Below are 14,458 nucleotides of genomic sequence, written 5' to 3'. Positions count from 1 at the left end.
TCCAGGACACAAAAATGGGATTTGTCTTTTGAAATCCTCGTTTTTATCCTCAGGTGTGGATAAATCGTCATGGTTTGATATAGTTTGAGTGGTTTATATTAATTTATTTGTATCTGAATATCTTAAAAAGATGACATTACAGTTAAAAGCCTCCAGCATTGAAGCTTAAATTGACTTCAAAAGTTAAAAAAGTTGAATTTTGTTGCAGCTCATCAGGAAACTTTGAGTGAAACTTGAAATCTCAGTTCGACCGTGTTTGTTCTGGTTCTTGTAGATCTGCTGAAGCCGTCTGCACTTATTTTTAGTATTGAGACACAAACTAAGAGAAAATTTCATTCAACTTTTTAGATGTAGATTTGTTTTGTTTTAGAAAAAATTAAGACATTTTTCTTTTTTATCAGTAAATAGACAAATACAGAGATCTCAACACACTGGTTAGAATGATATTTCTAAGGCGAATGATAAGACTGCAGTTTAACTGAACGTCTTTGGGTTCTATATGTAATCTTGATATTCTGTTTATTTATTATTGTGCAGGTCTAATATTGATAAAATATTCATTATATAATTAAAAAGGTAATTTTTAGATGAAGTTTAGGATTTCAGAATTATTATCTTCTAGCATATTTTTTTCAAAATTAGTATTTTATGTAATTTTTTTAGTGATAAAATCTCTGAAATTCTGATTTTTGTTTGAGAAGCAAAATATTTTTTAAGTTTAACAGTAAAACTGCGTATTAGGCCTGCACAATACATCACAAATTTATCGCCATGGCGATATCAGCCTGTGCAACATCGATAAGACGGCGATAAACGGTTACCTTAAATAAATTTTTACACACGCAAAAACAATTATATAGCTTAAGATTATAACTTAAGCTCTGTTGAATTTATGTAAATTAAACTGATGCAGTGAAATAATATATTAGTTGTTTTGCTGGTCGTGTATCGTAATTCATATGCAATATTCATCACTAATATTGCAGATTTTTTCTAATATCGTGCAGCCCAACTGTATTTATGTTCTAACCGTGAGATAAATTGATGTTTAGCGCTAGAATTCTTCATTTTTTGGGAAATCTAAATATTTTATGAATTAAAAAATGCTCTTTTTAAACGTTCAGTTGCTCCCCGTGAACCTGAAGATGAATGGATTATTTCAATTCAAAATTACAAAAAAGCTCCAGATATAAAATCTGGATCCACTTTTGTCTCATCATCATTACGGTGAAAAACATTTTTCCAATCGATCATAAATGACTGATTTTATTGTGATCTATTTATCATTGATTATTATATTAGAAAGGCTTTGATTTAAGGTTATATGAGCTGATTTGGGGTTATTTAGGTGGTAAGAAATCACTGACTCCTAAATGAAATCCAACTGATAGATTATTCATTACAATTGCATGATTTTAGAAGACTTATAGTCACACTCTGATCATCTTTTTATCTATTTTTAAAGCGTTTCTAGTTTTTTTTAACCTTTTTTATTGTAATTATGATGTTTTTAGCAACAATCGTTATTTTTGGACAGTTTCTGCGGCAGGAGTTTATTAGAAATTCACCAAATTCATCATTGGTGCAGCAGAGTGAGCCTGCCTCCATTTCCCATCATTCCTCTGTTTACACTCCCTCTCCATCCCTCACACTCCCAACCTAACACGAAATAGCGAGCAATACTGGAGTTACAGTTTACTTGTTTCTACTCGTCTACAGGTCAGAATGGAGCAGAGTGTTTCCTACGTCACAAATATGCTGTTTTTTAAGGAGTATTAACAACAATTTGACTAAAGAAATTCTCTCTTCAATTTTTGAGCTCACTTTTTCTTATGTATGTCCTCCATTATGAAAAAAGGGCCAAAAATCAAATTTTTCATTGGAGTGAGCATTATAAGATTAAAATAAAAAAAAATCCTGTTATATAAATGCATATATAGTTTGTCTTTTAAATGATTACAATCAATTTAGCATATTGTGTAGGAGCTATTTCATTAGTAAATAAAGAGTCTTGAACACATTTTTTCATCTCTTAGTGGTGATTTAAGGTGGCTCAGAAAAGAAACCTGCGTTCTCCCCGAAGCTGTAAGCTAATATTATCCCGCACCCTGGTTGGTGCCTGGAAGCTGATCGTGCTTTAATTATTATCAAGAAAGAAAGAAAGAATTCTTTATTTTTGGCTGCGATGAGGCCCCGCCCCCTCCAATCTTGCCAAAAACAATTATTTTAATAGTCGACTAATCACAGATATTTTTTCTGATTATTCAGCTTATCGGGTCATGCACAAAGTGGATGTAATAAACACATCTTAACCATCATTAGCTTTAAAGTAACTAAAAACTAGATATATAGCATTACCTGTGATAATGTTAGTGTGAATGCTGTAAGCTGAATTTGGCCGCTGAAGATGATAGCTGAAATCGCTGGAGCTGATAACCAGCTAAAATATTATTGAAATTCCAAATTAGCCAAAATTTTTTTTAAAAAAAGCCTAAATTAGCCAAAACAGCTTGCATGTTGCTGAAATATTAGCTAGACTCCAAAACAGTGGAAAAAGCAAAAAAATCCCAAATTAGCCACAACAGCTAGCATGTAGCTGAAATATTAGCTAAATTCAAAAATAGCCACAAAAAAAATCCTAAATTAGCCAAAATAGCTTGCATGCAGCTGAAATATTAGCTAAACTCCAAAATAACCTCAAAAAAAGACTAAATTAGCCAAAATAGCTAGCATTTAGCTGAATTATTAGCTAAATTCCAAAATTGTCTAAAAACACATAATAAATGGCAAAACAGTCCCAAAAATTAACATAATGCTAATATAACTTTCAATTTTACCACACTCCAACTCCATATCGACTCTTAAATTATTCGGCGACTATTTTAATCGTCGATTAGTCGAGTAATCGTGGCCGCCCTCGTTTGTACCCATTTTTCTCTGCCTGAAATATCAAAACGAAAGCTGCTCGTTCTCGGAGAGAGTGACCGGACATTAAAGGGCCATATTACCTCAGCAGCAGGAGATCAATATAACACACACACACAGGCATGCAGGAACACACGGTGTGTTGTAATACAAAGATGAGTTCAGTGGGTTTGTCTGTGAGAGAGGGAGCCATGAGGAAGGAGAGGAAGGAACTGATAGAAAAGCCACCAATCAAATCCATTTGCATATTGCTGCATGTTAATCAGGTGGCTCCTGAAGTCTGTCTTACACGTGTTTGCGGGGACAGATGGAAAAGCTGGACTTTGATGGAGAAAAGCACAAACGAGCTGAAGGGATTGCTGTAAGAGAGAGGGAAGTGTCTGGTTTCTGCGGTTGCTCTCACACCATCTTTTACATGAATAAATCCCAGAATCATGATATCCTTTGGGCCAAGAACATGCCATCTGTACACTGCAATTTCCTCCCTTTTCAAACGAGCTTCCTCACTCCGCTTCTCTCCCAGGGAGCACATCAGCTGGGAGGCCTGACACAGACTGTACATGCTGTACTTTTTCAGTGCGTTTTGGCAGGATGAGGGTGTGAGGCCAGGCGCCTTGTTTGCTGCTGTGCGAGGTAAACTGATCGCGGTGGGCGCGCATCAGCACGAGGGCTGCCACAAACGATTATTTCCGTAGTTTACCGATCGTCGATTGTTTTGTTGTGTAGTCGACTAATCGGGTCGAGCCTAAATGGATGGAAAACAACATCTAAACCCGTTAACACAAAATCTTTAGCATACTGGAACTTTTCAACTGTTTACACGATATTTCCAGTAAAATCTGAAGGAGAAAAGCAGCTTGACAAAATATATCTTCATGAAGAGTAAAATATTGAAAGTTATTTAATGTTTAAGTTGATTTATTCTGGAATAACATTCCTGCCTTTTTGTAGTTCATAATTATTTTTAAAAGTTGCGGTTTTAAAGTTTTAAAAATCAGCATTTTGGCCAATTTAGGCTTTTCCTTAAAAGTTTTTTAGGTTGTTTTTGAGTTTGGCTAATATTTACACACTAGCTGTTTTGGCTAATTTAAGCTTTTTTCAGTTTTTTTATGCTATTTTGGAGTTTACCTAATATTTGAACTGCATGCTAGCTGCTAATTTAGGCTTTTTTTCTGTTTTTTTGTGATAATTTGAATTTAAGCTATTTTTTCGGCTGTATGCTACCTGTTCTGGCTAACCTAAGTTTTTTGGGCAAAGCAATAGCTTATATTTTAGATGGCTATCAGCCTTAGCGTTTTCAGCTATTAGCTTCAGTGTTTTCAGCTATTAGCTTTAGTGATTTCAGCTAGCAACTTAGATGTTTTCAGCTATCAGCCTTAGCATTTTCAGCTATTAGCTTCAGTGTTTTCAGCTATCAGCTTTAGCGTTTTCAGCTATTAGCTTCAGTGTTTTCAGCTATCACCTTTAGTGTTTTCAGCTATTAGCTTTAGTTTTTTCACCTATTTAGCTTTAGTTTTTTCAGCTATTAGCTTTAGTGATTTCAGCTAGCAACTTCAATGTTTTTAGCTATCAGCTTTAAAGTTTTCAGCTATTAGCTTCAGTGTTTTCAGCTATTAGCTTTAGCGTTTTCAGCTATTAGTTTCAGTGTTTTCAGCTATTAACTTCAGTGATTTCAGCTAGCAACTTAGATGTTTTCAGCTATCAGCCTTAGCATTTTCAGCTATTAGCTTCAGTGTTTTCAGCTATCAGCTTTAGCGTTTTCAGCTATTAGCTTCAGTGTTTTTAGCTATTAACTTTAGTTTTTTCAGCTATTTAGCTTTAGTTTTTTCAGCTATTAGCTTCAGTGTTTTCAGCTATTAGCTTTAGTGATTTCAGCTAGCAACTTCAGTGTTTTCAGCTATTAGCTTTAGTGTTTTCAGCTATTAGCTTTAGTTTTTTCAGCTATTAGCTTCAGTGTTTTCAGCTATTAGTTTTAGTGATTTCAGCTAGCAACTTAAATGTTTTCAGCTATCAGTCTTAGCATTTTCAGCTATCGGCTTCAACATTTTTATCTATCAATTTCAGCATCTTCAGCTACCAAATTCAGCTTACAGCATTCACACTAGCAATATTGCAGGTAATGCTAAATATCTTGTTCATAATTATGTTAAGAAATTCTGATTTTAAAGTTTTAAAAATGTAGTTTTAGTGTTCAACAAATGTTTATCCTGTTCGACTCATGACCCAATGTGTGTTTTGGATTTTGGCCCCATGTGCGATTGAGTTTGACACCCCTGTAGAGGTTGCACAGAAAACATTTGGCTATTAGGTTTGCTCTTTGTTTGCACTAATGTTAGCTTAGCTTAGCTTAGCTAGACGATGATCCTTCTTTAGGGTTATACTCAGTCACAATATGCTTTCTTTTGTCACTTTTGTCTTTTATTTTATTAAGTTTCCCACTTTCCCGCTCTGTTGGCGTGTTGTTATGGTACCCGAGTCTTCCTGTTACTTCCTGTGACATCACTACTGGTCTGAATTAGCACTACTGCACCTGTGTGTCAAAGACAATGGCATTAGAAAGCGTGCACCGTAATTTTGAGATAAAAAAACAATAAAAAGACTAATCGACTACTAAATTAGTCGTCGACTAATCATGGCAGCCCTAATCAGCACCCCGTTGAAGGTTTGTTTGCATAGGAGCTTCCCGAGCCACACATGATTCGGGGCTCACGTGGGCGGGGATGTGCTCTGTGTCGCATGTGTGTCACACCGCGATCACACACGAGCGCATCATCTGACGACGGAGAAAGTTCAGCTGCCACTCACTCGGGGTTTTGTTCACGGGCACCAGAAGAATCAGGTTTTTAACGCAGCGATGTCACAATTACACATAATTGGAGTAAATTACTCTAAAGCAAAACAGTGGAGCTGGACAGCTGTCGTTGGAAATGGCAGACAGAACACGGCCGGTGCTGGTCTGATTTCCATTAGTCTCCTGCTTGTTTAACCTCCAGGTTTTAACGAGGGGCAGCAGACAGAAATGCTCGCCGCACCGATTCCAGGTGCAACGCGTGCAGCAAACCCGGCTGGAAGATCGTCTACCGAGGACCGCTTGGATGCATGGAACACATTAAAGCATAAGTGCTGGCAGCCCGCTCCCCATTGACCTCATTCAAACACGTTTAATTTCAGTCAGGCTCTGTGTGCGAGCTGCCTAATGAAATCAAGATTCGCCAAATTGTATCGTATAGTTAATGACTGTGCAGTAAAACTGTTGAAAAGTCAAGAAAGGTGCAAGTTAAACTGGTATGTCGGCGCAGCCAGAGCAGCTCTGACGAGCGCCGGCTCCAGACCTCTGGGGGTTTCCTGTTGTTCCTGGCAGCAGGAGGCTGGTGGCTGATCCTCTGGGCGCTGAGGGAGGCAGGGCTGAATCAGACTGATTCATCCCTCAGATGCTCAGGGATGCGGAGAGCCTGAGGTTTACTCCCATGGATGGTGAGACTGTGTTCTGCAGTTTTTTTTGAAAATGTCGCCGACATGAAATCGTTAAATGGAGCAACTCAACCAAAAGTGTGACGAGTTCTGGTGGTTTTCAGGAGAAAAGCTTGTTAAAAAGCCAACAAAAGCTCAATTAGATGAAGTAGATTAAAAAAAATACCTTTGCTTTTTTACACTTTTACTCTTTTTACACAGATTTTTGATGATCAAACAAAATATTTTTCATCTCAGAATTTTTATGTTCTTAATAAAAGTTAAACAAGAGAATTGATCTTGTTTTACTTAAAAATGCACCTTGGTGGAGAAAAGGAAGTCATATTGGTCTAGTGTCTTGTAGTGAAGACAAAAAATGCAGATCTGGGATGAATTGATAATTGAGTCATTTCAGAATCAAATCACGAGGTGCTTCAATATTCCCACCTCTAATTCCAGCTCAGACGAGGAAAACAAAGACGTTGATGGATCTATTCGTCTGCAAGTGGATGCATTGAAATAAATTAGTGCTGCCACACACACGATTATTTTAATAGTCGACTAATCACTGATTATTTATCCGATTAGTCAACAAATCGATTCATGCGCAAAATGGATGTAAAGCATCTTAGCTTTAAATTAACTAAAAAAAAGATACACAGCATTATAATATTGCTAGGCTGAGCTAAAACAATGGTTAAATGCCATATTAGCCTAAAACACTGAAAAAGGCCCAAGTTAGCCAAAACAGCTAGCATGCAGATGAAATATTAGCTAAACTCCAAAAGAGCCTAAAAACTTTAAAAAGCCTTAATTAGCCAAGATAACTAGCATACCACTGAAATATTAGCTAAACTCCAAATTAGTCTAAAAAACTTTGAAAAGCCCAAGTTAGCCAAAACTGATAGCATACAGCTAAAATATTAGCTAAAAATCCAAATTAACCTAAAAACTGAAAAAAAAATCAAAATTAGCCAAAATAGCTAGCATGTAGCTAAAATACAAGCTAAACTCCAAAATAGCCTAAAAAACCTTAGTAAATGGCAAAATAGTCCAAAAAACTAGCATAATTCCATTATAACTTTTAACTTTACGACACTCCGACTCCATATAATATAAAGTAACGACTAATCGACTATTTGAATAGTCGATTAGTCGTTGATTAGTCGACTAATCGTTGCAGCCCTAGAATGGAGCAGATTTTCTACGTATATCAGAAAAACGCCAAAAAACACAACTTTTATTGGAGTAAACAGGTTTATGATTTACTAGTGTAGCAAAAAAGAGTTTACTTTCTGTCTGGAAGAGTTCTTATGTTTTGTTTTTTGTTCCATTTACACTCTAATATGATCACATCCCATCGTATGTGATCATTTTTTCAACTGAATATATGTATTTTTGTAATTTATAGGTAGCGTTGCATTATGGGAGACATTAGGCTCTCAATGAACTCTTCTGTTGTTCAAATATTGAAGCCCAGAACTGAAACTTAGTTCTGTGTGGAAAACAGTAAATGAATCCATGGAAGTGTTGTGTGGGAGGTCTGAGTGAACGGTAAGAGGCTCCTCTTGTGACCCGCAGGAGTTTGCAGTGCTGACCAAAGAGCTGAACCTCTGCCGGGAGCAGCTGCTGGAGCGCGAGGAGGAGATCGCCGAGCTGAAGGCCGAGCGCAACAACACACGAGTCAGTACCCCGCCCTCCTCCTGTTAGCGTTGTGCGAACGTCACCTGAAACAAAGCTGCTTCCAGCTGCTCCTGGAACACCTGGAATGCCTGGTGTCCCGTCACGAGCGCAGCCTCCGGATGACGGTGGTGAAGAGGCAGGCCCAGTCTCCTGCCGGCGTCTCCAGCGAGGTGGAGGTCCTCAAAGCTCTGAAGTCCCTGTTCGAGCACCACAAAGCTCTGGACGAGAAGGTGCGGGAAAGGCTCCGAGTGGCTCTGGAGCGAGTGTCGGTCCTGGAGGAAGAGCTGCAGTCGTCCTCACAAGAGGTACGGCTCTCCCGACCAACGAGATCTGATATAGAACCACAGTTCAGAACAGTCCAATGATCGGTTCTTTCATCTGCAGGTTGTGACTTTGAAGGAACAAGTCAAACGTCGGCAGCAAGGACTGGAATCTGGAAAAGAGGTAACACGCTGAAGCTTTGAAATCATCTCCAGTACAGAAATAGTAACAACTGAGTACAAAGTGTGATATGTGTTTTAATAAGTTCTAATTTAGGAGCACATTTAGTGCATGAGTGACTCGAGCAGACCTGGAATGGTATTGTACATGTTTGCTCTGAGTGTGATCTCATTCCAAACGGCTGCGTGACTCTTCAGTCTGCAGCTGGAGTGCTGATCCAGGGCCTCTGATTGCCAGAAGCTACTGCTGCTGCAGCTAATGCAAGTCGGTTCTTGGACGGGTTCTGCTGCTGTGCTGCTTCCAGCCATCACTGGCATTCAGCGAGGAGGACGTTAAACGCCATCCTCTGTTCTGAAGCACTCTGAAACCTCAATCAGCACGAGTGCTTTTGGAACATTCCTCCTTTACGTTCTCCTGACCGTCTCTCTCAGTATTACTTTAACCATATCAGTTGTGTTAAAAATACCATCATTCAGTGTGAGGGGAAATCTGCTGACTAATTTTACTGTCAGGAGCTGTTATGTCTGCAGCAGGCATTAGAAAAATCAATTATCCCAATAAAATCAATCTATACTTAGAAGATGCAATCAGGACTCGATTTTTGACTAAACCTCTTTTTAAGTTTTCTTTTTTTGTTATTAATAGTATACATTCTTTCAGTTTAGAAAACTGGTTATGTGAAAGCAGTTTTTCATGAAGCCCTTAACCTCACCTCTGTATATTTTTTTACTTTTCTATCAGTGTTTTTACATTGTACTACTATGCTTTGAGCACTTCTAGATGACTTTAATGTCAAAGTTAGGGCCCTGAATGTTAGAAATGAAGAAATTTGACATTTAGAATATTTTAGGAGGAGATCCTACAGACTTAAACGTGCACACGTCGCCATGTGTGGAGCATTTGCACATAGTAAGGAGCCAACATGCGCACCTTACTAATGACTAGAGTGCTCAGCATCACCGGTACATCCTTACAAATACTTCGCTTACTACACCAACACATTCTCACTCCAGTCGTCACTTTTTTTTAGGCTTTTTTAAAAGTTTTTTTTGAATTAAGCTAATATTTACACGCTAGCTGTTTTGGCTAATTTAGGCTCTGTTTTTAAGTTTTTTAGTTCATTTTGGTATTTAGCTAATATTTTAGCTACATGCTAGCTGTTTTGGCTAACCTAAGTTTTTTTTAGTATTTTTTTAGGTTAATATTTTAGCTGGCTATCAGCTTCAGCATTTTCAGCTTTTAGCTTCAGTGATTTTAGCTATCAATTTCAACATCTTCTGAAGCCAAATTCAGCTTACAGCATTCACACTAGCATTATTGCAGGTAATGCTAAATATCTAGTTCATAATTATGTTAAAAAGTTACAGTTTTAGAGTTTTAAAATGTTAGTTTCAGTGTGTTTTGGATTTTGGCCCCCTGTGCGATTGAGTTTGACACTCCTGCGCTACTGTATGCTAAAAAACCTTTACGCTGTAGCCATGGTGACAGTCGTCAGTCGAGCAGCAGGCGCTTGTTGCATGGATTGACCAAACGTCAGTATGTGAAGACTTGAGGATGAATGTGTTGACAATACGCATATTAGCGACGTTTCCATCACATATCCGCAAAACTTTATCGATATTCTAGAAATGTTAAAAAAAACACAATTTTGCCATAACATTGTTTTCATTCAATCATAATTATGCTATGTAATTTTAAAACACGGATGTGAACAGTAGTTTGATTTTCATTTCTGCCTCGGTTCTGGCGCTCATCATCATCTATCAAAGGAGACGTCAGCGTCGTATTCGTGGGAGTGGCTACAGATAAAAAGAATTCTGGGAAAATCGTGGTTTGACAGAGAAGCTGTTGATCCAACAATTCTACATGATATGACAAACTTTTGATGAGCTGTGAGACCTCAGTGGTGCAGTCACTGTTGGTCACATGACTCCTTTAATTTGAAAAAAGTCAATTTAGGTCAGTTTCACTAACACCTCCTCCAAGTGCAAAAACTTTTTTTTCCTTATTTTTCAAAAAGGCAAATTTATTATTGAAAATATAATTTGGGAAATTTCATAGTCAATGGAAACGCAGCTGGTGGAACGTTCCATCGTCATGACATCCCTAAAGGGAACTGAGAGACACACCTGCGGACAACCCAAAACCCCCCGGGGTCAACGCCGTCGACGGGGGGATGTGACTAAGGCCTTAAAGAGTCAAACGTTTTATTGTTGACCTTGTGTTATTCTAGACAGATATCAAACAAACCAACAAAAATGTCTGACTAATCAATCTGTATTCATTGGAGTTTTACAGAATCACATTGTGTTTTCTGCTGTTATGGTCGTTTGTATGCTATAGTAAAATAAACCAACCGGGCCTCAATCCAAAAGATAAGTTATCAATTTTTCTGATTTTGAAGCAAGTTTTAATGGAATAGATGGATATTTTAAGACAGAACGATCTGGTTGTATCGTAGGAGTAGAAATCGATTCATCTTTACACCCCAATCATGTAAATGTGCAGCTAAGCAGCAGCATGAATGGCTAAGAATAAGAACAAAAGACTCTTCTTTGTACATTTAGAGTTTTTCTTTAAAGAAACGTGTTCAAGATTAACTTCCAAGGCCAATAAAGTGCGTCATCCGATGACGTTCCTGTTTCATTCAAATCAAAGTGATCTACTTAGTTCATCGTTTTGTTTTTTCTGTCGTGTCATTTAAAAAAAAATATTGGTGCACCAAAGCAACAATTTCTGATTGTTTAAGCTTCATCTACAGAAAAACATGCACGTTTGCATCCAAATGATTCCCTTTCAGAACTATTATCACAGCGATGTGGGTTTATGTAAAATGTGCTGATCCTTTTCCTCTCAGTTTAGCTGATTCCTCTAATTGCTCATATATTTTCCACCTAACTGCATAGAACAGAACATCAAGTCTTCCTGTAGTCAAATTAACATACTGTTGTGCCCACGCTTTTCATGATAGCCCAGAGCGTCACACAAAAACCCCAGATCCTGTCGTTGCTGAAGTTCAGGGTTTATTTATTTCAGCCGGATGGGACGGGATGTGATGATGAGGCGTCTCCGATTTGGTCTTTGTGCTGCATTTTTAAAAGGAAGTAAAGCCACATAAACGGAAGTCAGCTGTGAGATCATAAGTCTATTGTTTATAGGAAAAAGTATATTTATTTATGTCAATATTTCCATTTCAGCGGCTTCCCAACGGCCCGTCTTCCATCCTGGACGACGGCGAGGTGGACCGACAGAGGGAGGGCGAGATCGAGCGGCAGAGGTCAGAGCTGGGGCAGCTGAAGGAGAGGCTGGCCCTCATGTGCCGACAGGTATTTTCACTCGGAGACACCCTCAGACGTCAGCACTTCCCCCCCCAAAACTGACAGGATCCCTCTCAAACCTCCTCCTCCCTTCAGGTGGGGGAGATCGAGGAGCAGCTCACGTCTGCCAGGAGGGAGCTGGCCCGATCCGAGGAGGCCAACCAGAAACTCCAGCGGGATTTAAAAGAAGTGAGGCAACAAACCGCCTCTCCGTGTGTCTGTCACTGTGGCTTCTGCGTATTTTATCTTACAGTTTTCTATGGTAACCGAGTGTTTACCCACTTGGCAGCGGTAGTGTTAAAGTCAAGGCCCAGGGGCCGGATCCGGCCCTCCGGGTAATTCTATCCGGCCCTTCAGATTTTTTAATTTATTGTTATTAATGGCCCGATGTTATCTTCTAACTTGTATAAGTGTGACAAAATATATTTGTATGGAGAGTAAAATTTTGAAAGTTATTTAAGTTGATTTATTCTGGAATAATATTCCTGACTTTTTATTATTCATATTTATGCCAAAAAGTTACAGTTTTAAAGTTTTAAAAATTGGCATTCTGCTAGTTTTTTGGTGATTTTGAAGATTTTTGTAGGTTGATTTGGAGTTTAGCTAACATTTTAGCTACATGCTAGCTGTTTTGGATAATTTAGGCTTTTTTAAAGTTTTTTAGGCTATTTTGGAGTTATGCTATTATTTACATGCTTGCTGTTTTTGCTAATTTAGGCTTTTCTTTTTAAGTTACGTAGTTCATTTTGGTTTTTAGCTAAAATTTCAGCTACATGCTAGCTGTTTTGGCAAACCTTAGTTTTCTTTAGTTTTTTTAGGCTAATTTGGCATTTAGCTAATATTTTAGCTGGCTATCAATTTCAGCATTTTCTTCTTTAAGCTGGCCAGCGGCCAAATTCAGCTTACAGCATTCCCAATAGCATTATTGCAGGTAATGCTGTATATCTAGTTCATAATTATGTTAAAAAGTTACCGTTTTAGAGTTTTAAAAATTTCGTTTTAGTGTGTCCTTTTCGGTGTGTTTTGGATTTCAGCCCCTTTCACGATTGCGTTTGACACCCCTGCGCTACTGTATACTAAAGAACCTTTACGCTGTAGCCATGGTGACAGTCATCAGTCGAGCAGCAGGTCGTTGCATGGATTGAGGGCCTGTTAATCAGCGAGTGTTCTGGCAGCTGCTTAAAAGGTGCGTTTTGGGATGAAAGGCGGTCGAGCCAGTTTGCTAAGAAAGCCTCCTCCTGACAGCTACCCCTCACTTCCTCCTCCTTCAACCCCCCTTAAACCACATAAGAGGGTGCTTCTGAAATCTGTCAACGCCAACTGTTACCCCGTCATTATCATTCTTCAGCTAATAGCATCTGAAGCCAAGTTTCAACAGCACCTCCTTGTAAACATTTGACCTGTCGTGGTTTATCTGACCTCCTGCTCAGTATTTGAGACGCTTTTCCGTCTCCTCCTTAGGCGCTCTGTCAGAGGGAGGACATGGAGGAGAGGATCACCACACTAGAGCGCAGGTTTGCTTGATCCTCCGAACTCTCTGAGATCTTCAAACCGTGCCGCTCTCACTGCTGTCGCCCATCTGGTCTCCAGGTACCTGAGCGCCCAGAGGGAGGCGACGTCTCTCCACGATATCAAAGATAAACTGGAAAACGAGCTGGCCAGCAAGGAGTCCCTCCACAGACAGGTACGAAGAGCAGCCTCTTTCTTCACCCCCTCTGTGTGTGTGTGTGTTTTGTGGATCTGATTGACAGTTTGGCTCCATCCCACCTCGCATTTGTTTTTCCCCTGCAGAGTGAAGAGAAAAACCGGCAGCTTCAGGAGCGTCTGGATGACGCCAAGCAGAAGCTGCAGCAAACGCTGCAGAGAGCCGAGACGCTGCCTGAGATCGAAGCGCAGCTCGCTCAGAGAGTGGCGGCTCTCAACAAGGTGTGTGTGCCATCTGAAGGTATCCATTAAAAAAAAAACTCTCTGGGAGGTTTTGTTGTCATTCCTGTTGATGTAATAAATCAAAAATGGACGCGCATTTGCAGTTCGTGACCTCCTGTGGAGACGACATGCATACGTGTCCTCAGGCGTGTAGGCAGGGTTAAGCATGCACAATAATGGTGCGTGAAGCTGTGTTTGCATGCATGACCGATACTCAACACAAGACGTAAGATGACAGGTAAATGGCAAATATTTTATCCAGCCAGAAACTCCTATCCCAGGGGTCTGCAACCCTCAGCAGTTCTGGAGGATTTCTTACTGACATCATTCCAGAAGGAACCAAAAAGTCTTATTTCACCCTTTAGAAAAAGGAGACACTTATTTGTATTTATGGTATTTTTACTATTATTATAAATACAAATATATTTGTTTTTTCAAGCATAAACAAAACAGAAACATAAAGATAAAATCGCCTTTTTTCGAAATATGATTTAACTTTGATTCTTTAGAGGTCTACCTGACTTTCTTTCAAAATAAAAGACATCCTGTACAACATAAAACCATCTCAATGTAGTAGTAGGTCGTGAAATGTTAGTCGTGATGAAAAATAAAACCGTAACCATCGTTTGTGATGCATCTCAACCAGAAATCTAAATAAACCAGAACTAAAAGTGACCCATACAGAGCTGACACAAACGATTATTTTTTCAGATTAG

At 38.9% G+C, this 14,458-nt stretch overlaps 1 protein-coding gene across 8 annotated transcripts in view; it reads left to right on the top strand.

Moving 5' to 3' along the window:
- Positions 1–7,950: 7,950 nt before the first annotated feature.
- The window catches only part of ppfia3 (PTPRF interacting protein alpha 3), a gene marked incomplete at its 5' end in the record, with an annotated part of 31,740 nt that continues 25,232 nt past the window's right edge, over positions 7,951–14,458 (top strand). For all 8 annotated transcript variants that reach the window (XR_002919176.2, XR_002919177.1, XR_002919178.1 and 5 more), the window contains 8 exon segments: positions 7,951–8,058; positions 8,124–8,363; positions 8,443–8,502; positions 11,697–11,825; positions 11,913–12,005; positions 13,278–13,330; positions 13,407–13,500; positions 13,608–13,742. Coding sequence is in view for 5 of the 8 variants with exons in the window: in XM_024271589.2 (XP_024127357.1) it covers positions 7,951–8,058; positions 8,124–8,363; positions 8,443–8,502; positions 11,697–11,825; positions 11,913–12,005; positions 13,278–13,330; positions 13,407–13,500; positions 13,608–13,742 (912 nt within the window).

Source organism: Oryzias melastigma, linkage group LG8 (genome assembly GCF_002922805.2).
Source record: "Oryzias melastigma strain HK-1 linkage group LG8, ASM292280v2, whole genome shotgun sequence".
Taxonomy (NCBI): domain Eukaryota; kingdom Metazoa; phylum Chordata; class Actinopteri; order Beloniformes; family Adrianichthyidae; genus Oryzias; species Oryzias melastigma.
Note: the sequence above shows the minus strand (reverse complement) of the source record. Positions and strands in the feature narration are given on the sequence as shown.